The following is a 22,672-nucleotide window of genomic DNA, read 5'->3' as shown; positions in this document are numbered from 1 at the left end:
ACCCCATTACCAGATGTTAGGTCATGTGTTGTTGATTTATCTAAAACCCATTTACCAGATGTTAGGTCATGTGTTGTTTATTTATCTAAAATCCCATTACCAGATGTTAGGTCATGTGATTTATCTAAAACCCCATTACCAGATGTTAGGTCATGTGTTGTTCATTTATCTAAAACCCCATTACCAGATGTTAGGTCATGTGTTGTTGATTTATCTAAAACCCCGTTACCAAATGTTAGGTCATGTGTTGTTTATTTATCTAAAACCCCATTACCAGATGTTAGGTCATGTGTTGTTGATTTATCTAAAACCCCGTTACCAAATGTTAGGTCATGTGTTGTTGATTTATCTAAAACCCCATTACCAGATGTTAGGTCATGTGTTGTTGATTTATCTAAAACCCCATTACCAGATGTTAGGTCATGTGTTGTTGATTCATCTAAAACCCATTTACCAGATGTTAGGTCATGTGTTGTTGATTTATCTAAAACCCCATTACCAGATGTTAGGTCATGTGTTGTTTATTTATCTAAAACCCCATTTACCAGATGTTAGGTCATGTGTTGTTGATTTATCTAAAACTCAATTACCAGGTGTTTGTTCATGTGTTGTTGATTTATCTAAAACCCCATTACCAGATGTTAGGTCATGTGTTGTTGATTTATCTACAACCCCATTACCAGATGTTAGGTCATGTGTTGTTTATTTATCTAAAACCCCATTACCAGATGTTAGGTCATGTGTTGTTGATTTATCTAAAACCCCATTACCAGATGTTAGGTCATGTGTTGTTGATTTATCTAAAACCCCATTACCAGATGTTAGGTCATGTGTTTTATCTAAAACCCCATTACCAGATATTAGGTCATGTGTTGTTTGTTTATCTAAAATCCCATTACCAGATGTTAGGTCATGTGATTTATCTAAAACCCCATTACCAGGTGTTAGGTCATGTGTTGTTGATTTATCTAAAACCCCATTACCAGGTGTTAGGTCATGTGTTGTTGATTTATCTACAACCCCATTACCAGGTGTTAGGTCATGTGTTGTTGATTTATCTAAAACCCCATTACCAGGTGTTTGTTCATGTGTTGTTGATTTATCTAAAACCCCATTACCAGCTATTAGGTCATGTGTTTTATCTAAAACCCCATTACCAGATGTTAGGTCATGTGTTGTTGTTTTTTCTAAATCCCCATTGCCAGATGTTAGGTCATGTGTTGTTGATTTATCTAAAACCCCATTACCAGATGTTAGGTCATGTGTTGTTGATTTATCTAAAACCCATTTACCAGATGTTAGGTCATGTGTTGTTTATTTATCTAAAACCCCATTACCAGATGTTAGGTCATGTGATTTATCTAAAACCCCATTACAAGATGTTAGGTAATGTGATTTATCTAAAACCCCATTACCAGATGTTAGGCCATGTGTTGTTGATTTATCTAAAACCCCATTACCAGATGTTAGGTCATGTGTTGTTGATTTATCTAAAACCCCATTACCAGATGTTAGGTCATGTGATTTATCTAATACCCCATTACCAGATGTTAGGTCATGTGTTGTTGATTTATCGAAAACCCCATTACCAGATGTTAGGTCATGTGTTGTTGATTTATCTACAACCCCATTACCAGATGTTAGGTCATGTGTTGTTTATTTATCTAAAACCCCATTACCAGATGTTAGGTCATGTTTTGTTGATTTATCTAAAACCCCATTACCAGATGTTAGGTCATGTGTTTTATCTAAAACCCCATTACCAGATATTAGGTCATGTGTTGTTTATTTATCTAAAATCCCATTACCAGATGTTAGGTCATGTGATTTATCTAAAACCCCATTACCAGTGGTAGGTCATGTGTTGTTTATTTATCTAAAACCCCATTACCAGCTGTTAGGTCATGTGTTGTTGATTTATCTAAAACCCCATTACCAGATGTTAGGTCATGTGTTGTTGATTTATCTAAAACCCTGTTACCAAATGTTAGGTCATGTGTTGTTGATTTATCTAAAATCCCATTACCAGGTGTTAGGTCATGTGTTGTTGATTTATCTACAGCCCCATTACCAGATGTTAGGTCATGTGTTTTATCTAAAACCCCATTACCAGATATTAGGTCATGTGTTGTTTATTTATCTAAAATCCCATTATCAGATGTTAGGTCATGTGATTTATCTAAAACCCCATTACCAGATGTTAGGTCATGTGTTGTTGATTTATCTACAGCCCCATTACCAGATGTTAGGTCATGTGTTTTATCTAAAACCCCATTACCAGATATTAGGTCATGTGTTGTTTATTTATCTAAAATCCCATTACCAGATGTTAGGTCATGTGATTTATCTAAAACCCCATTACCAGGTGTTAGGTCATGTGTTGTTGATTTATCTAAAACCCATTTACCAGATGTTAGGTCATGTGATTTATCTAAAACCCCATTACCAGATGTTAGGTCATGTGTTGTTGATTTATCTAAAACCCATTTACCAGATGTTAGGTCATGTGTTGTTTATTTATCTAAAATCCCATTACCAGATGTTAGGTCATGTGATTTATCTAAAACCCCATTACCAGATGTTAGGTCATGTGTTGTTCATTTATCTAAAACCCCATTACCAGATGTTAGGTCATGTGTTGTTGATTTATCTAAAACCCCGTTACCAAATGTTAGGTCATGTGTTGTTTATTTATCTAAAACCCCATTACCAGATGTTAGGTCATGTGTTGTTGATTTATCTAAAACCCCGTTACCAAATGTTAGGTCATGTGTTGTTCATTTATCTAAAACCCCATTACCAGATGTTAGGTCATGTGTTGTTGATTTATCTAAAACCCCATTACCAGATGTTAGGTCATGTGTTGTTGATTCATCTAAAACCCATTTACCAGATGTTAGGTCATGTGTTGTTGATTTATCTAAAACCCCATTACCAGATGTTAGGTCATGTGTTGTTTATTTATCTAAAACCCCATTTACCAGATGTTAGGTCATGTGTTGTTGATTTATCTAAAACTCAATTACCAGGTGTTTGTTCATGTGTTGTTGATTTATCTAAAACCCCATTACCAGATGTTTGGTCATGTGTTGTTGATTTATCTACAACCCCATTACCAGATGTTAGGTCATGTGTTGTTTATTTATCTAAAACCCCATTACCAGATGTTAGGTCATGTGTTGTTGATTTATCTAAAACCCCATTACCAGATGTTAGGTCATGTGTTGTTGATTTATCTAAAACCCCATTACCAGATGTTAGGTCATGTGTTTTATCTAAAACCCCATTACCAGATATTAGGTCATGTGTTGTTTGTTTATCTAAAATCCCATTACCAGATGTTAGGTCATGTGATTTATCTAAAACCCCATTACCAGGTGTTAGGTCATGTGTTGTTGATTTATCTAAAACCCCATTACCAGGTGTTAGGTCATGTGTTGTTGATTTATCTACAACCCCATTACCAGGTGTTAGGTCATGTGTTGTTGATTTATCTAAAACCCCATTACCAGGTGTTTGTTCATGTGTTGTTGATTTATCTAAAACCCCATTACCAGCTATTAGGTCATGTGTTTTATCTAAAACCCCATTACCAGATGTTAGGTCATGTGTTGTTGATTTATCTAAATCCCCATTGCCAGATGTTAGGTCATGTGTTGTTGATTTATCTAAAACCCCATTACCAGATGTTAGGTCATGTGTTGTTGATTTATCTAAAACCCATTTACCAGATGTTAGGTCATGTGTTGTTGATTTATCTACAACCCCATTACCAGATGTTAGGTCATGTGTTGTTTATTTATCTAAAACCCCATTACCAGATGTTAGGTCATGTGATTTATCTAAAACCCCATTACAAGATGTTAGGTAATGTGATTTATCTAAAACCCCATTACCAGATGTTAGGCCATGTGTTGTTGATTTATCTAAAACCCCATTACCAGATGTTAGGTCATGTGTTGTTGATTTATCTAAAACCCCATTACCAGATGTTAGGTCATGTGATTTATCTAAAACCCCATTACCAGGTGTTAGTTCATGTGTGGTCCAATGCATATTCCACTGAGGCTGTAACGAAAGTGGCTGCATTTCAATTTGGATTTAAACACTTGTTCCCTATTAATTTAGCCCAGGGGTGCAACTTTCACTGTGGATGGGGTGGACATGTCCTTCCCCCATTCTGAAAATGCATTTTTTTGTAATTGGAATGTGATACAAGACTCAGACCCCTCGGGTAGGCTGTTTGGAGTGTTTATCTGGGTAGAAAATACAATAATAATTGTTATGTCCTCACCACTTCTAAAACCAAAGTTGCGCCCCTGGTTTAGCCCTTATCTCAAGCGATAACATCAGGCTTGTAAATCTTATTGGAGATTTAGGCTTATTTGATGTTGTCAGGAATTCGCCTTCATTAGGAAATATAATTGTTGATTGATCTTGTGGCGATGGGGGAAATAGCATGTATTTATCTGTTAAGCCATTCTCCCGACTAACCTAATACCCTTTCATACTAACACATTTATTCGGCTACTTTTTTCCTCATTTTCTTCAATATCTGAAGTAATTGCTGGTATCAAAGCCAAAATTGTTTTTCCACCGAACTACCGAGTAATCATTTCGGTACAGTTCTGCCTACGGCCCTAGTATGAAACGTAGCCGTAATGATGAGGTGGCTTTGGCGCGCACCAGGCTCTTAAAACTCTCGGAGGTTGCTAGACAACGCCCGTTAACCATCCTCCAGCCTGTTCTTTAACAACTTTGCAAGGCATGTCACCTTGCCCGTGTCTTCGTATAGCACACCACTAAGCATACCCTGTTTGGATCCATGTAGAATAACTGTGGGAATTGTTGCTTAATAATGAAACTGCCAAAGTCATCTAATCCTTGTAATAGATTTGAAGCATGTGTTCAACTAGATTCGCGTTTCCCAAACTCGGTCCTGGGTGCACGTTTTTGTTTTTGTCCTAGCACTAGACAGCTGATTCAAATAATCAACTAATCATCAACCTTTGATTATTTTAATCAGCTGTGTAATGCTGGGGGAAAAAACAAAACGTGCAGCTTGGGAGGGCCCTGAACTAGATAATCATTTCAGCACTGTTTTGATCCGGGCAGCGCCGTCGCGCAGCTTTGAGACTCGTCTTGATGAATCAATACATGTCAGATTGGATATTGATTAGGCTACACAATTAGGCTGGGGAAATGTTAGCCAAGTTGAGGTGAGTGCTGCTCATTATCATCTTGTCTAGTTGGCTCATTTTGCAATGTTATGTAGTTTAACAAGTTGATTATTTTACTCCTCAGCCACAGTCGTTTTGTAGCCTAGACCTACACCCGACCAAACGACTGTGACTTCACCGACTTGTCTGATAATCAGTGTGATTTTGATTAACTGAATCTCCATCTGTGGTGGCTATTTGGTCAATTGGTTTCATCTATCACTGATCCGAATCCAGTTAGCATGCTATAATGTAGTCTAAATCACTGATCAGAAACATTTAGCATTTTATAATGAAGCCTAAATTACTGATCAGAAACATTTAGCATGCTATAATGTAGTCTAAATCACTGATCAGAAACATTTAGCATGCTATACTGTAGTCTAAATCACTGATCAGAAACATTTAGCATGCTATAATGAAGCCTAAATCAAGTGGAGGCCTATTATTTTGTTCAATCGTATATGGTATAGACAACTCAAAGTCTGCGGAGGTTGTGAAGTATGAACGAGACTCACATGCTTTTGAAAATAGGATTGCTATTATTTTCTGTGGGTATCGTGATGAAGGTATTCCTGCTCCCTAACAAAGTGGAGTGTGGGTAAGAAAGATATTAAACGTGGATTTAAAAAAAGCATGGGATTGGGCTCTGTTTCAAAAGATCACGTTCTTTATATGATAGCGGTTCCACACGTTCCCTTGACACAAGTTATGTGGGAAAAATATGATTGTATTTTATTCTGTTATATTCCATCATATTAATTTAATTTGGATGGAGCATCCATGGCTGTACAGACCCATGGCATATGCCTAATTAAACTCCACATATGCTATTCTATTCTTTTAAAAATACATGTAGTCTTATAATGAATGATTTAATAATGAGTTTATTTTTGATGGTGTATATTCAATTGATTTATTAATACAGAAGCCCAACCACATCTGCGCAGCACTAAGACCACTCGCCACCATCACGCGTACAGGAGATATACAACTAGGCAAGTCAGTTAAGAACACATGTGTATTTACAATGACGGCCTACACCGGCGAAAACCCAGAGAACTGTGGGACTCCCAATCACGGCCGGATGTGATACAGCCTGGATTCGAAACCAGGGACTGTAGTGACGCCTCTTGCACTGAGATGCGGTGCCACTCGGGAGCCCTGAGGTGTAAAAGGCTATGCAAGCAAGAATGTGGTAAAATAAATGTCCCGGTTTGTAAGGGGGTCATATAAACACGGGCCAATTGTATTTTACAGGCTAAATACCGTAAATACTATGTGAAAGCATTATTAGTCTGTTGTTGTTTGCCCCTTGTGGTAAATAGTGTTTTCAGGTCATAATACTGAAGAACATAGAAAAGTGAATCCTTTCCTAGTAATGTTTCACTTGAGTCCACAATTAAACAACTTATGTAGCTTGTACACAGTACATATGTCCTCTTGACAAGGATCTTTCCGGGGGAACGGTCTGCACAACTTGGTATTTGCAGCAGCTGCTCTTCCTGGGGTCCACACAAAACATGAAACATAACATTAAGAACAACAGCTCAAGGACAAAACTACATAACTTGCCCTTGGAAAATCAATAAGATCATCTTGTCTGAGCTAGATAGAACATAGAGTATATGAAATATTTAAAATCCCCCAAATGGATACGCTCTGAAATTCATTTGTTATGCTGTTTGACTTTCTGAGCTGTCCTGATCTGCCTGATGTCTTCCAGCAATTTAAATTCACTTTAATCAATGCTATAAGCAACTAAAACTGCATACCACTTTAAACTCAACTGTTTTAGTTAAACAGGCATTTGGTTTGTATTGTATTTGTTCTTTGGCAGGATAATGCTGTTACGAAACAACACGCTGAGGATCATCAACTCCACCCGCTCTGACGAGGGGAACTATGTCTGTCGAGCCGAGAATCAGTTTGGCTCGGCTGAGATGACGGCCATGCTCTGGGTAAAAGGTAAGCGATGCCCAGGGGGCCTTTATTTTCTGCCAAATTAGTGCCAGTCACACACCAGTAAACAGTCCCCCAATGTCGTTTCCTGCCACCTTTGTCTGGGGGGTGGAGAGAGGGGGAGAGAGGCAGAGGGGACGCCAGCGGAATTTATTGTGTTCGCTCGACTGCGAAGCAAAAGGGTTTTCACATTCAAAATCATTTTACAAGGGCACCCTATTTGACAGGGTAAGACGGCCTGTTGTACATGAACAGCATTCACAGATGAAATCAAAGGAGGCCCTGAGTGTAGAGTGACTGTTTTGGTCCTTTTCAGGGTTTTAGTATGCAGGATGTGTTTTGATAATGACACTAATGACAAGTCAATCCGGCTACCTGGTTGTTAGTTACCCTGGTCCCATCTGAATAGAGCTTTGCCTGGACCCAGATCACAGATGTTCTTTTGTGTTTTTCCTCTGACTAATGTTGCCATGCCATACTAGCCAAGGTAGCCTATATATACAGTCCTTGACTTGTTCTACATTTTCTTACATTACAGCCTATTTCTAAAAAATATTTTTTTGTTTTCTGTTTTGTTCCTTCATCAATTTACACACAATATCCCATTTTTACAGGTTTTAAAACAGGTTTTTAGACATTTTTACAAATGTATATCAAATAAAAAACTGATCCCATTTACGTCAGTATTCAGACCCTTTACTCAGTACTTTGTTGACGCACCTTTGGCAGCGATTACAGCCTTGAGTCTTCTTGGGTATGACGCTACAAGCTTGGCACACCTGTATTTGGGGAGTTTCTCCCATTCTTCTCTGCAGATCCTCTCAAGCTCTGTCAGGATGGATGGGGAGTGTCGCTGCACAGCTATATTCAGGTCTCTCTAGAGATGTTTGATCGATCGGGTTCAAGTCCGGGCTCTGGCTCGGCCACTCAAGGACTTTCAGAGACTTGTCCCGAAGGCCCTCTTGCGTTGTCTTGGTTGTGTGCTTAGGGTCGTTGTCTTGTTGGAAGGTGATCCTTCCTTCAATGATCTCTCTGTACTTTGCTCCGTTCATCTTTCCCTCAAACCTGACTAGTCTCCCAGTCGCTGCAACTTAAAAATAATATCCCCAAAGCCTGATGCTGCCACCACCATGCTTCACCATAGGGATTGTGCCAGGGTTCCTCCAGACGTGACGGTTGGCATTCAGGCCAAGGAGTTCAATCTTCGTTTCATCAGACCAGATAATCTTGTTTCTCATGGTCTGAGAGTCTTTAGGTGCCTTTGGGCAAAGTCCAGGCGGGCTGTCATGTGCCTTTTACTGAGGAGTAGCTTCTGTCTGGTCACTCTACCATAAAGGCCTGATTGGTGGAGTCTACCGTTAGGACGCTGTATCAGTCTACCGTTAGGACGCTGTATCAGTCTACCGTTAGGACGGTGTATCGGTCTACCGTTAGGACAGTGTATCAGTCTACCGTTAGGACGGTGTATCAGTCTACCGTTAGGACGGTGTATCAGTCTACCGTTAGGACGGTGTATCAGTCTACCGTTAGGACGGTGTATCAGTCTACCGTTAGGACGGTGTATCAGTCTACCGTTAGGACGGTGTATCAGTCTACCGTTAGGACGGTGTAGCAGTCTACCGTTAGGACGGTGTAGCAGTCTACCGTTAGGACGGTGTAGCAGTCTACCGTTAGGACGGTGTATCATTCAACCGTTAGGACGGTGTATCAGTCTACCGTTAGGATGGTGTATTGGTCTACCATTAGGACAGTGTAGCAGTCTACCTTTAGGACGGTGTAGCAGTCTACCGTTAGGACGGTGTATCAGTCTACCGTTAGGACGGTGTATCAGTCTACCATTAGGACAGTGTAGCAGTCTACCGTTAGGACGGTGTAGCAGTCTACCGTTAGGACGGTGTATTGGTCTACCATTAGGACAGTGTAGCAGTCTACCGTTAGGACGGTGTATCAGTCTACCGTTAGGACGGTGTATCAGTCTACCGTTAGGACGGTGTAGAAGTCTACCGTTAGGACGGTGTATTGGTCTACCATTAGGACAGTGTAGCAGTCTACCGTTAGGACGGTGTATCAGTCTACCGTTAGGACGGTGTAGAAGTCTACTGTTAGGACGGTGTAGAAGTCTACCGTTAGGACGGTGTAGCAGTCTACCGTTGGGACGGTGTATCAGTCTACCGTTAGGACGGTGTAGCAGTCTACCGTTAGGGCGGTGTATCAGTCTACCATTAGGACGGTGTAGCAGTCTACCGTTAGGACGGTGTAGCAGTCTACCGTTAGGACGGTGTAGCAGTCTACCGTTAGGACGGTGTAGAAGTCTACCGTTAGGACGGTGTAGAAGTCTACCGTTAGGACAGTGTATCAGTCTACCATTAGGACAGTGTATCAGTCTACCGTTAGGCGTGACATGTCCTAGGGTGACAGTGTATCGGTCTACCGTTAGGACAGTGTAGCAGTCCTGTGTCCTAAGCTAGCTTTAGCTGTGTTTTGTCCAGAGGTGTTGTTATGCTAAGATGCAGCAGTGTTGTGTTTGCAGAGGCCATGCGTGTGGACCTGAGCCCCAGCAGGGTGGAGGTGACGGTGGGGGAGAGCGTGGTGCTCAGCTGTAAGGTGTCACATGACCCGTCTCTGGACGTGGCCTTCCAGTGGCTCCTCAACCAGCAGCCCCTCAACTTCCAACAGGAGGGCGGACATTTTGAATATACCCAAACAGTAAGTAACACTTATTTGGTTACTACATGATTCAATATGTGTTATTTCATCATGTTGATGTCTTCACTATTGTCTACAATGAAAATAGTAAAAGTAAAGAAAAACTCTTAAATGAGTAGGTGTGTCCTTTTGACTGGTACTGTATATAGATTTTTTTAAATATATCTATTTTTTTTTGGGGGGGGGGGGACTCAGTCGTGGTCTCAACTTAATGTTGACATTTAGAAAAGTAGAATACACAAAGGTGCTATTTCTAAATTTGGTTTTGCATTAGCAGTTTCTCAATATATTAGGTACTGATAACTCATGTGGATTGGCAGAGTATGGCACTTGCAATGCCGAGATAGTGGGTTCGATTTCTGGGACCACCCATACGTAACATTTATGCATGCATGACTAGAAGTGCCTTAACTGCATGTTTCTGAGAGCGTGGTTGCTCTATGGTTATTTAACGTACAACCTTCCCACAACATTCTGGGAATGGTGCAGGATAGTTGCTTGGCTTTGGAACCTTTAAGGAACATTTAAGGAACGTCTTGACACAAATAAAATTAATTGGTATTTCATTACTTTAACAGAATGTTTCCTAAAAGTTCAAACATGATTACCTTTCATTTCAAATGTTCTAATGTTCTAGGAACGTTCTCCAACTGGTTTGACATTGGTCATGTTCTCAAGTAGTATTTGTATTTATTATGGATCTGTATTTATTATAGATCCCCTTTAGTTCCTGCCAAGGCAGCAGCTACTCTTCCTGGGGTTTATTATGGATCCCTATTAGTTCCTGTCAAGGCAGCAGCTACTCTTCCTGGGGTTTATTATGGATCCCCATTAGTTCCTGCCAAGGCAGCAGCTACTCTTCCTGGGGTTTATTATGGATCCCCATTAGTTCCTGCCAAGGCAGCAGCTACTCTTCCTGGGGTTTATTATGGATCCCCATTAGTTCCTGCCAAGGCAGCAGCTACTCTTCCTGGGGTTTATTATGGATCCCCATTAGTTCCTGCCAAGGCAGCAGCTACTCTTCCTGGGGTTTATTATGGATCCCCATTAGTTCCTGCCAAAGCAGCAGCCACTCTTCCTGGGGTTTATTATGGATCCCCATTAGTTCCTGCCAAGGCAGCAGCTACTCTTCCTGGGGTTTATTATGGATCCCCATTAGTTCCTGCCAAAGCAGCAGCTACTCTTCCTGGGGTTTATTATGGATCCCCATTAGTTCCTGCCAAGGCAGCAGCTACTCTTCCTGGGGTTTATTATGGATCCCCATTAGTTCCTGCCAAGGCAGCAGCTACTCTTCCTGGGGTTTATTATGGATCCCCATTAGTTCCTGCCAAGGCAGCAGCTACTCTTCCTGGGGTTTATTATGGATCCCCATTAGTTCCTGCCAAGGCAGCAGCTACTCTTCCTGGGGTTTATTATGGATCCCTATTAGTTCCTGCCAAGGCAGCAGCTACTCTTCCTGGGGTTTATTATGGATTGCCATTAGTTCCTGCCAAGGCAGGAGCTACTCTTCCTGGGGTCCAGCAAAATTTATGAAGTGTATATATCATGAGGCAAGGCAAAACTCAGATGCAGACACAGGAGGCAGATGGTTAAAGTCTTACTATGTTTATTAATCCAAAAGGATAGGCAAGAGAATGGTCGTGGACAGGCAAAAGGTCAAAACCAGATCAGAGTCCAGGAGGTACAGAGTAGCAGACAGGCTCTCATGGTCAAGGCAGGCAGAATGGTCAGGCAGGCGGGTACAGAGTCCAGAACAGGCAAGGGTCAACACCGGGAGGACTAGAAAAGAGACAGGAAACACAGGGATAAATACACTGGTACAGAGAGACAGGAAACACAGGGTTAAATACACTGGTACAGAGAGACAGGAAACACAGGGTTAAATACACTGGTACAGAAAGACAGGAAACAGGGCTAAATACACTGGTACAGAGAGACAGGAAACACAGGGATAAATACACTGGTACAGAGAGACAGGAAACACAGGGATAAATACACTGGTACAGAGAGACAGGAAACACAGGGATAAATACACTGGTACAGAGAGACAGGAAACACAGGGATAAATACACTGACACAGAGAGACAGGAAACACAGGGATAAATACACTGGAACAGAGAGACAGGAAACACCGGGATAAATACACTGGTACAGAGAGACAGGAAACACAGGGGTAAATACACTCGTACAGTCACACAGGAAACACAGGGATAAATACACTGGAACAGAGAGACAGGAAACACAGGGATAAATACACTGGTACAGAGAGACAGGAAACACAGGGATAAATACACTGGTACAGAGAGACAGGAAACACAGGGATAAATCCACTGGGGAAAATAAGCGACACCTGGGGGGGGGTGGAGACAATCACAAGAACAGTTGAAACAAATCAGTGTGACATTATACAATTTTAAAAACATGACAATACATTCACAGGTTTCAGGCCCCTACTCCACCACTACCACATACACTCAGCAGAAAAATAAAAGTCCTCTCACTGTCAACTGCCTTTATTTTCAGCAAACTTAACATGTGGAATTATTTGTATGAACATAACAAGATTCAACAACTGAGACATAAACTGAACAAGTTCCACAGACATGTGACTAACAGAAATGGAATAATGTGTCCCTGAAAAAAAGGGGGGTCAAAATCAAAAGTAACAGTCAGTATCTGGTGTGGCCACCAGCTGCATTAAGTACTGCAGTGCATCTCCTCCTCATAGACTGCACCAGATTTGCCAGTTCTTGCTGTGAGATGTTACCCCACTCTTCCAACAAGGCACCTGCAAGTTCCCGAACATTTCTGGGGGGAATGGTCCTAGCCCTCACCCTCCGATACAACAGGTCCCAGACGTGCTCAATGGGATTGAGATCCGGGCTCTTCGCTGGCCATGGCAGAACGCTGACATTCCTGTCTTGCAGGAAATCACGCACAGAACGAGCAGTATGGCTGGTGACATTGTCGTACTGGAGGTCATGTCAGGATGAGCCAGTAGGAAGGGTACCACATGAGGGAGGAGGATGTCTTCCCTGTAATGCACAGCGCTGAGATTGCCTGCAATGACAACGAGCTCAGTCCGATGATGCTGCGACACACCGCACCAGACCATGACGGACCCTCAACCTCCAAATCAATCCCGGTCCAGAGAATAACGCTCATTCCTTCAACGCTAAACGTGAATCCGACCATCACCCCTGACTCGTCAGTGAAGAGCACTTTTTGCCAGTCCTGTCTGGTCCAGCGACGGTGGGTTTGTGCCCATAGGCGACGTTGTTGCTGGTGATGTCTGGTGAGGACCTGCCTTACAACAGGCCTACAAGCCCTCAGTCCAGCCTCTCTCAGCCTATTGTGGACAGTCTGAGCACTGATGCCATCCTGTACCTGTCCCGCAGGTGTGATGTCCAGATGTACTGATCCTGTGCAGGTGTTATTACACGTGGTCTGCCACAGCGAGGATGATCAGCTGTCCGTCCTGTCTCCCTGTAGCGCTGTCTTAGACGTCTCACAGTACGGACATTGCAATTTATTGCCCTGGCCACATCTGCAGTCCTCATGCCTCCTTGCAGCATGCCTAAGGCATGTTCACAAAGATGAGCAGGGACCCTGGGCATCTTTCTTCTGGTGTTTTTCAGAGTCAGTAGAAAGGCCTCATTAGTGTCCTAAGTTTTCATAACTGTGACCTTAATTGCCTACCGTCTGTAAGCTGTTAGTGTCTTAACAACCGTTCCACAGGTGCATGTTCATTAATTGTTTATGGTTCATTGAACAAGCATGGGAAACAGTGTTTAAACCCTTTACAATGAAGATCTGTGAAGTTATTTGGAATTTTATTAATTATCTTTGAAAGACAGGGTCCTGAAAAAGGGATGTTTCTTTTTTTGCTGAGTTTATATACTGTGTGTGTGTGTGTGTATATACAGTATAAGATGGTGGTTCCTTTTAACATGAGTCTTCAATATTCCCAGGTAAGAAGTTTTAGGTTGTAGTTTTATAGGAATTTTAGGACTATTTCTCTCTATACCATTTGTATTTCATAAACCTTTGACTGTTGGATATTCTTATAGGCACTTTAGTATTGCCAGCCTAATCTCAGGAGTTGATAGGCTTGAAGTCATAAACGGCGCTGTGAAGCAAGCATTGCTAAGAGCTGCTGGCAAAACGCAGGAAAGTGCTGTTTGAATGAATGCTTACGAGCCTGCTGCTGCCTACCACAGCTCAGTCAGACTGCTCTATCAAATATCAAATCATAGGCTTAATTATAATAAAATAAACACACAGAAATACGAGCCTTTGGTCATTAATATGGTAAAATCCGGAAGCTATCATTTCGAAAAGAAAACGTTCCGTATTTTATCAAACGGCTGGCATCCATAAGTCTAAATATTGCTGTTACATTGCACAACCTTCAATGTTATGTCATAATTACGGTCTATGTTAGGAAGAAATGGTCTTCACACAGTTTATAATGAGCCAGGCGGCCCAAACTGCTGCATATACCCTGACTCTCAGAACGCAAGAGAAGTGACACAATTTTCCTGACCAGAGCACCTTCTTCCACATGTTTGGTGTGTCTCAGGTGGCTTGAGACTATCACAGTGCAGGTGCATTTATACGGAGACTTGATTACACACAGGTGGATTGTATTTATCATCATTAGTCATTTAGGTCAACATTGGATCATTCAGAGATCCTCACTGAACTTCTGGAGAGAGTTTGCTGCACTGAAAGTAAAGGGGCTGAATAATTTTGCACGCCCAATTGTTCAGTTTTTGATTTGTTAAAAAAGTTTGAAATATCCAATAAATGTTGTTCCACTTCATGATTGTGTCCAACTGGTTGTTGATTCTTCACAAAAAAATACAGTTTTATATCTTTATGTTTGAAGCCTGAAATGTGGCAAAAGGTTGCAAAGTTCAAGGGGGCCGAATACTTTCGCAAGGCACTGTACAATGACGACCCAGAGTCACTGTTGTCTGAAGGGTTTTTATAGTTATTGACTTTAGGCACGGCTCATTGCACCTAAGTCTTGTTAACCTTCAATGAAAATCAATCCATCTGAAGGTCACACAACCCCGTATGTCACTCAGTGAATCACACTGTCATGTGTATCAACGTCAACACAGAGACTCAGTGAATCACACTGTCATGTGTATCAACGTCAACACAGAGACTCAGTGAATCACACTGTCATGTGTATCAACGTCAACACAGAGACTCAGTGAATCACACTGTCATGTGTATCAACGTCAACACAGAGACTCAGTGAATCACACTGTCATGTGTATCAACGGCAACACAGAGACTCAGTGAATCACACTGTCATGTGTATCAACGTCAACACAGAGACTCAGTGAATCACACTGTCATGTGTATCGGCAGGCAGGCAGGCAGGCAGGCAGGCAGGCAGGCAGGCAGGCAGGCAGGCAGGCAGGCAGGCAGGCAGTCAGGCAGGCAGGCAGTCAGGCAGTCAGGCAGGCAGTCAGGCAAGGCATGCAGTCAGGCAAGTTAAGCAGGCAGGCAGGCAGGCAGTAAGGCAGGCAGGCAGGCAGGCAGGCAGGCATGCAGGCAGGCAGGCAGGCAGGCAGGCAGGCAGGCAGGCAATAGAGGAGAGAGTGAGTAATATACGTTAATTCACACAAATGAACACATGTTCATCACAACACACACCCAGTGTACATATACAACACAGACAAACACACCACCTGAACAGACAAAGGTTGTTTCAGACCTCTTCTCTTTCTCCCTCTAAACCTCCAACTGGTATGATACATTTTATATGGGAGTGGGATAGTGTCTTTCTCCATGTGGAGAGGAACGAGCTAGAAGATTGAAAGGGCTGATGGCTTGAAATGAGGAGATAAATTCAGCCTTCAACTATTGACTACAGTGGAGTAATGGGTAAATCCCCCCCCCCCCCCCCACACACACACACACGCACACACACTCTCTCAGAAACAAACACACAAATAAACACGTGTCTCTCCCTCTCTGATACACACACCCCATCAGGGTTTATCATCCCTGTCCTGATGGGGATGAATCTCCCTGTTCTCATCCCTGTACTAATGAGGATGAATCTCCCCGTTCTCATCTCTGTCCTGATGGGGATGAATCTCCCTGTTCTCATCCCTGTCCTGATGGGGATGAATCTCCCTGTTCTCATCTCTGTCCTGATGGGGATGAATCTCCCTGTTTTCATCCCTGTACTAATAGGGATGAATCTCCCTGTTCTTCTCCTGTCCTGATGGGGATGAATCTCCCTGCTCTTCTCCTGTCCTGATGGGGATGAATCTCCCTGTTCTTCTCCTGTCCTGATGGGGATGAATCTCCCTGTTCTCATCCCTGTACTAATGAGGATGAATCTCCCTGTTCTCATCTCTGTACTAATGAGGATGAATCTCCCTGTTCTCATCTCTGTACTAATGAGGATGAATCTCCCTGTTCTCATCCCTGTCCTAATGAGGATGAATCTCCCTGTTCTCATCCCTGTACTAATGAGGATGAATCTCCCTGTTCTCATCTCTGTACTAATGAGGATGAATCTCCCCGTTCTAATCCCTGTACTAATGAGGATGAATCTCCCTGTTCTCATCCCTGTACTAATGAGGATGAATCTCCCTGTTCTCCTCCCTGTACTAATGGGGATGAATCTCCCTGTTCTCATCCCTGTCCTAATGGGGATGAATCTCCCTGTTCTCCTCTCTGTACTAATGGGGATGAATCTCCCTGTTCTCCTCTCTGTACTAATGACGATGAATCTCCCCGTTCTCATCCCTATCCTGATGGGGATGAATCTCCCTGTTCTCATCTCTGTACTAATGAGGATGAATCTCCCTGTTCTTCTCCTGTCCTGATATAATTTACAAATAATGCATTAACCCCTTGGTTAGACTCTGACAGGGTAATGCATTAACCCCTTGGTTAGACTCTGACAGGGTAATGCATTAAACCCTTGTTAGAATCTGACAGAGTAATGCATTAACCCCTTGTTAGACTCTGACAGGGTAATGCATTAACCCCTTGCTAGACTCTGACAGGGTAATGCATTAACCCCTTGGTTATACTGACAGGGCAATGCATTAACCCCTTGGTTAGACTGACAGGGTAATGTTTCAACCCCTTGGTTAGACTGACAGGGTAATGCATCAACCCCTTGGTTAGACTGACAGGGTAATGCATCAACCCCTTGGTTAGACTATGACAGGGTAATGCATTAACCCCTTGTTAGACTCTGACAGGGTAATGCATCAACCCCTTGGTTAGACTGACAGGGTAATGCATCAACCCCTTGGTTAGACTATGACAGGGTAATGCATCAACCCCTTGGTTAGACTCTGACAGGGTAATGCATTAACCGCTTGTTAGACTCTGACAGGGTAATGCATCAACCCCTTCATTAGACTCTGACAGGGTAATGCATTAACCCCTTGCTAGACTCTGCCAGGGTAATGCATTAACCCCTTGGTTAGACTGACAGGGTAATGCATTAACCCCTTGGTTAGACTGACAGGGTAATGTTTCAACCCCTTGGTTAGACTCTGACAGGGTAATGCATCAACACCTTGGTAGACTCTGGCAGGGTAATGCATTAACCTATTGGTTAGACTGACAGGGTAATGTTTCAACCCCTTGGTTAGACTGACAGGGTAATGCATCAGCCCCTTGGTTAGACTCTGACAGGATAATGCATTAACCCCTTGTTAGACTCTGACATGGTAATGCATTAACCCCTTGGTTAGACTCCGACATGATAATGCATTAACCCCTTGGTAGACTCTGACAGGGTAATGCATCAACCCCTTGCTAGACTCTGACAGGGTAATGCATTAACCCCTTGGTTAGACTCTGACAGGGTAATGCATCAACCCCTTGGTAGACTCTGACATGATAATGCATCAACCCCTTGTTAGACTCTGACAGGATAATGCATTAACTCTTTGTTAGAATCTGACAGGGTAATGCATCAACCCCTTGGTTAGATTCTGACATGGTAATGCATTAACCCCTTGTTAGACTCTGACAGGGTAATGTGAATGGAGAGAAGTTAATGGAAGCTGAAGAGCATATACATGTATGTAGAAGAGGGGCTGATTGACAGGAGCTGATATACCAGTGTATCAGTATATTGAATGAATCGATACCAGTATTCACTTAAAGGGATACTGCAAGATTTTGGCAATCAAGCCCTTTTCCTGCTCACCCAAAGTCAGATGAAGTCAAGTATACCATGTTATGTCTCTCCGTGCAGTTTGAAGGAGGTTAAGGTAGTTTGGCGGTCTTGTTGTTTAACTAGCATTAAGCACAATGATTGGATTGTACATGTGTGAAACGTACTCCTCAGCCTGCAGTGTCACCACTTGCTCCAACAAATGGTTCACTTTTCGATGGTGACGACTGCTGAGAGGCTTCAGGAGGACGGTTATGTGTGCTAGCAAGGCAGAGGTCCTGGGTTCAAGGCTCGTGTGAGCTGAATCAGGAGGAAACTGTAGTCGCTAGGCAAGGGAAGTCCTTTATACCAGCATCTGGCTCTGGGTAAGTAGAAAAAGGGATTCATTGGCAAAATATCCCATTTCCCTTTTCCGTTAATTAGAAAACATTTGCACAGTTGGCATTAACATTTCTGACACGTTTACCTAACTAACTACTAATGCTAAAGGTAGGATGCAGCTTATCATGTTATTACCTAAAGCATACCATATCATCACCTACCATATCAATACCATACCATCATCACCTACCATTCCATACCATATCACCATATATCACCTACCATATCATTACCTAAAGCATTGTGTCTGATGTCAGTTGCTTCTTCTCTCCTGCTTCTATATGACAGTGACACACGATGATGATGTTGATGTCGAGATCAGAACCGTGTTAAAACTCCTATCTATGGTCGCATCACTGGCTCTCAATGGTTGCGTTTGAATGGCACCTGATTGCCTATTCTCCTCATTCGGTACATAAGGCTCTACATTTTGATGGACAAAAAAGCAATGCAATGTATAGGGAACAGGATCCAATTTTGTTGGAAAAACAAATACTGCAATTCCCTTTCTCAGTTGTCCCTGTCCCTGGCCAACTACCAGGTATCTGGAGAGACAGGCCCTGTCCCTGGCCAACTACCAGGTATAACTCTGGAGAGACAGGCCCTGTCCCTGGCCAACTACCAGGTATAACTCTGGAGAGACAGGCCCTGTCCCTGGCCAACTACCAGGTATCTGGAGAGACAGGCCCTGTCCCTGGCCAACTACCAGGTATCTGGAGAGACAGGCCCTGTCCCTGGCCAACTACCAGGTATAACTCTGGAGAGACAGGCCCTGTCCCTGGCCAACTGTCCCTGTCCCTGGCCAACTACCAGGTATAAGGCCCTGTCCCTGGCCAACTACCAGGAGCTGCAGAGACAGGCCCTGTCCCTGGCCCTGCCCTGCCCCTGGCCAACTACCAGGTATAACTCTGGAGAGACAGGCCCTGTCCCTGGCCAACTACCAGGTATCTGGAGAGACAGGCCCTGTCCCTGGCCAACTACCAGGTATAACTCTGGACAGGCCCTGCCCCTGGCCAACTACCAGACAGGCCCTGTCCCTGGCCAACTACCAGGCCCTGGACCAACTATAAAACTCTGGAGAGACAGGCCCTGTTCCTGGAGACAGGCCCTGTCCCTGGCCAGGCCCTGTCCCTGGCCACTACCAGGTTTCTGGAGAGAAAGGCCCTGTCCCTGGCCAACTACCAGGTATCTGGAGAGACAGGCCCTGTCCCTGACCAACTACCAGATATAACTCTGGAGAGACAGGCCCTGTCCCTGGCCAACTACCAGGTATCTGGAGAGACAGGCCCTGTCCCTGGCCAACTACCAGGTATCTGGAGAGACAGGCCCTGTCCCTGGCCAACTACCAGGTATCTGGAGAGACAGGCCCTGTCCCTGACCAACTACCAGGTATCTGCAGTGACAGGCCCCAGTCCCTGGCCAACTACCAGGTATCTGCAGAGACAGGCCCTGTCCCTGGCCAACTACCAGGTATCTGCAGAGACAGGCCCTGTCCCTGGCCAACTACCAGGTATCTGCAGAGAGGCCCTGTCTTCTCCTCAGCATACCACCCATGCTCTCCCTCATTCTCCAGCTAGGTAGACAAATACAGGTAGGTGCAGTGTAATGTGTTGTTTTACAGGGTCAGTCATAGTAGTATGATAGGTGTTGTTTTACAGGGTCAGTCATAGTAGTACGGCGCCCCTGGAGGGTAGAGAGGGGGAGTAGAGAGGGAGAGTAGAGAGGGAGAGGGGAGAAGGAGAAGGAGAGAGAGGGTAGAGAGGGAGAGTAGAGGGGAGTGGGAGAGTGGAGAGGGAGAGTAGAGAGGGAGAGGGGAGTGGGAGAGTGGAGAGGGAGAGGGGGGTGGAGAGGGAGTGTAGAGAGGGAGAGTAGAGAGGGAGAGGGGAGTGGGAGAGTGGAGCGGGAGAGAGGAGTGGGAAAGTGGAGAGGGGAGAGTAGAGAGGGAGAGTGGAGAGAGAGAGTAGAGAGGGAGAGTAGAGAGAGAGAGTAGAGAGGGAGAGTAGAGAGGGAGAGTAGAGAGGGAGAGTAGAGAGGGGAGTGGGAGAGTAGAGAGGGGAGAGTAGAGAGGGAGAGTAGAGAGGGAGAGTAGAGAGGGAGAGTAGAGAGGGAGAGTAGAGAGGGAGAGTAGAGAGGGAGAGGTGAGAAGCGAGAGGCGCTAGCAGTGACTACAACCTATAGACACACTCCTCTGGCTGCTTCATGGAATGCCATTTTAATCAGGTTCCATGCTAAGTAGATGTCTGTAGACCTTGAATGATTCTCCGGTCTTGCCTTTGGCGTTTCTCATTTCAAGAGAGAGAGGGAAAAGATGTTTGAGGGAGAGAGAGAGGGAGAAGACGAGTATATATTTAAGCCTGTATGAGACCAGTACAGGTTGTTACAAGCATTTCTCAGGTGTCAAGTACAGAGAGGTCGGACTTAGATTTTTAATTAGTTAGCACACACAGACACAGAAACACACACTCACACGGAAACACACACAGACACAGAAACACACACACGGAAACACACACACACACGGAAACACACACATACACAGAAACACACACACGGAAACACACACTCACACGGAAACACACACACGCACGGAAACACACACAGACACAGAAACACACACACACACAGAAACACACACAAGCACAGAAACACACACAGACACAGAAACACACACTCACACAGAAACACACACAGACACAGAAATACACACACACACGGAAACACACACACGCACGGAAACACACACAGACACAGAAACACACACTCACACAGAAACACACACTCACACAGAAACACACACAGACACAGAAACACACACTCACACAGAAACACACACAGACACAGAAACACACACACGGAAACACACACACACACGGAAACACACACAGACACAGAAACACACACACGCACGGAAACACACACAGACACAGAAACACACACACGCACGGAAACACACACAGACACAGAAACACACACGCGCACGGAAACACACACACACACGGAAACACACACAGACACAGAAACACACACACGGAAACACACACACACACGGAAACACACACACGCATGGAAACACACACAGACACAGAAACACACACTCACACAGAAACACACACTCACACAGAAACATACGCAAACACGGAAACACACTAACTTGATGTTGTTTTTGAATCCCTCTCTACTTGTCACACAGATACTGTAATCACACACACTAACTTGTTGTTGTTGACTCTCTACTTGTCACACAGATACTGTAATCACACACACTAACTTGTTGTTGTTGACTCTCTGCCTGTCACACAGATACTGTAATCACACACACTAACTTGTTGTTGTTGACTCTCTACTTGTCACACAGCAGTCCTCCACGGTGGATCTGATGATCAGAAGCATTCTGCTGAAGCATGCTGGGAAATACGGCTGCCGGGCTCAGACCAGCGCCGACACGGTGTTTGCTGAGGCTGAAGTCCTCGTTAGAGGTGAGCTCCTTATCTCTGGCCTCAACTACAGATCTATGATAAAATGTGTCCTGAATTACACCCTATTCACTATACACTGAGTGAACAAAACATTAGGAATGTTTTCCATGACAGACAGACCAGGCGAATCCAGGTTATGATCCCTTATTGATGTCACCTGTTAAATCCACTTCAATCAGTGTAGATGAAGGGGAGGAGACTGGTTAAATAAGGATGTTTAAGCCTTGAGACAACTGAGACATGGATTGTGTGTGTGTGTCGTTCATAGGGTGAACAGACAAGACATGTTGTTTCATCTTCTAATGGTTAAGGTGGGAAATGGACTGATGGCACCCTACTCCCTATGTAGTGTGGTAGTTTTTAACAGAGCCCTATGAGCCCTGGTCAAAAGTAGTGCACTATTAGGGTGTCGTTTGGGATGCAGATTAGATCTGTGGTTAGGAGACACCTTCAACCCTCCTGATACTATCACTCAACCCTTCACTGGTTGCCCCTTGTTACATCACCCACGGAGGGCTGTGATACGGATCACTGGTTGCCCCCTTTTTACATCACCCACGGAGGGCTGTGATATGGATCACTGGTTGCCCCCTTGTTACATCACCCACGGAGGGCTGTGATATGGATCACTGGTTGCCCCCTTGTTACATCACCCACGGAGGGCTGTGATACGGATCACTCTTTGCCCTCTTGTTACATCACCCACGGAGGGCTGTGATACGGATCACTGGTTGCCCCCTTGTTACATCACCCAT

General features: G+C 43.9%; 1 protein-coding gene across 1 annotated transcript in view; it reads left to right on the top strand.

Annotated features, from left to right (window-relative positions):
* The window catches only part of LOC139385502 (contactin-5-like), a 535,984-nt gene that overhangs the window by 389,119 nt on the left and 124,193 nt on the right, over window positions 1–22,672 (top strand). The window contains exons 13-15 of the mRNA XM_071130610.1: window positions 7,060–7,187; window positions 9,712–9,887; window positions 21,797–21,917. Coding sequence (XP_070986711.1) covers window positions 7,060–7,187; window positions 9,712–9,887; window positions 21,797–21,917 — 425 coding nt within the window. The remainder of the gene's footprint in view (window positions 1–7,059; window positions 7,188–9,711; window positions 9,888–21,796; window positions 21,918–22,672) is intronic.

This window comes from Oncorhynchus clarkii, chromosome 27, assembly GCF_045791955.1.
Source record: "Oncorhynchus clarkii lewisi isolate Uvic-CL-2024 chromosome 27, UVic_Ocla_1.0, whole genome shotgun sequence".
Lineage (NCBI taxonomy): Eukaryota > Metazoa > Chordata > Actinopteri > Salmoniformes > Salmonidae > Oncorhynchus > Oncorhynchus clarkii.
The sequence above is the reverse complement of the archived record's forward strand: the minus strand, read 5'-3'. Positions and strand labels throughout refer to the sequence as shown.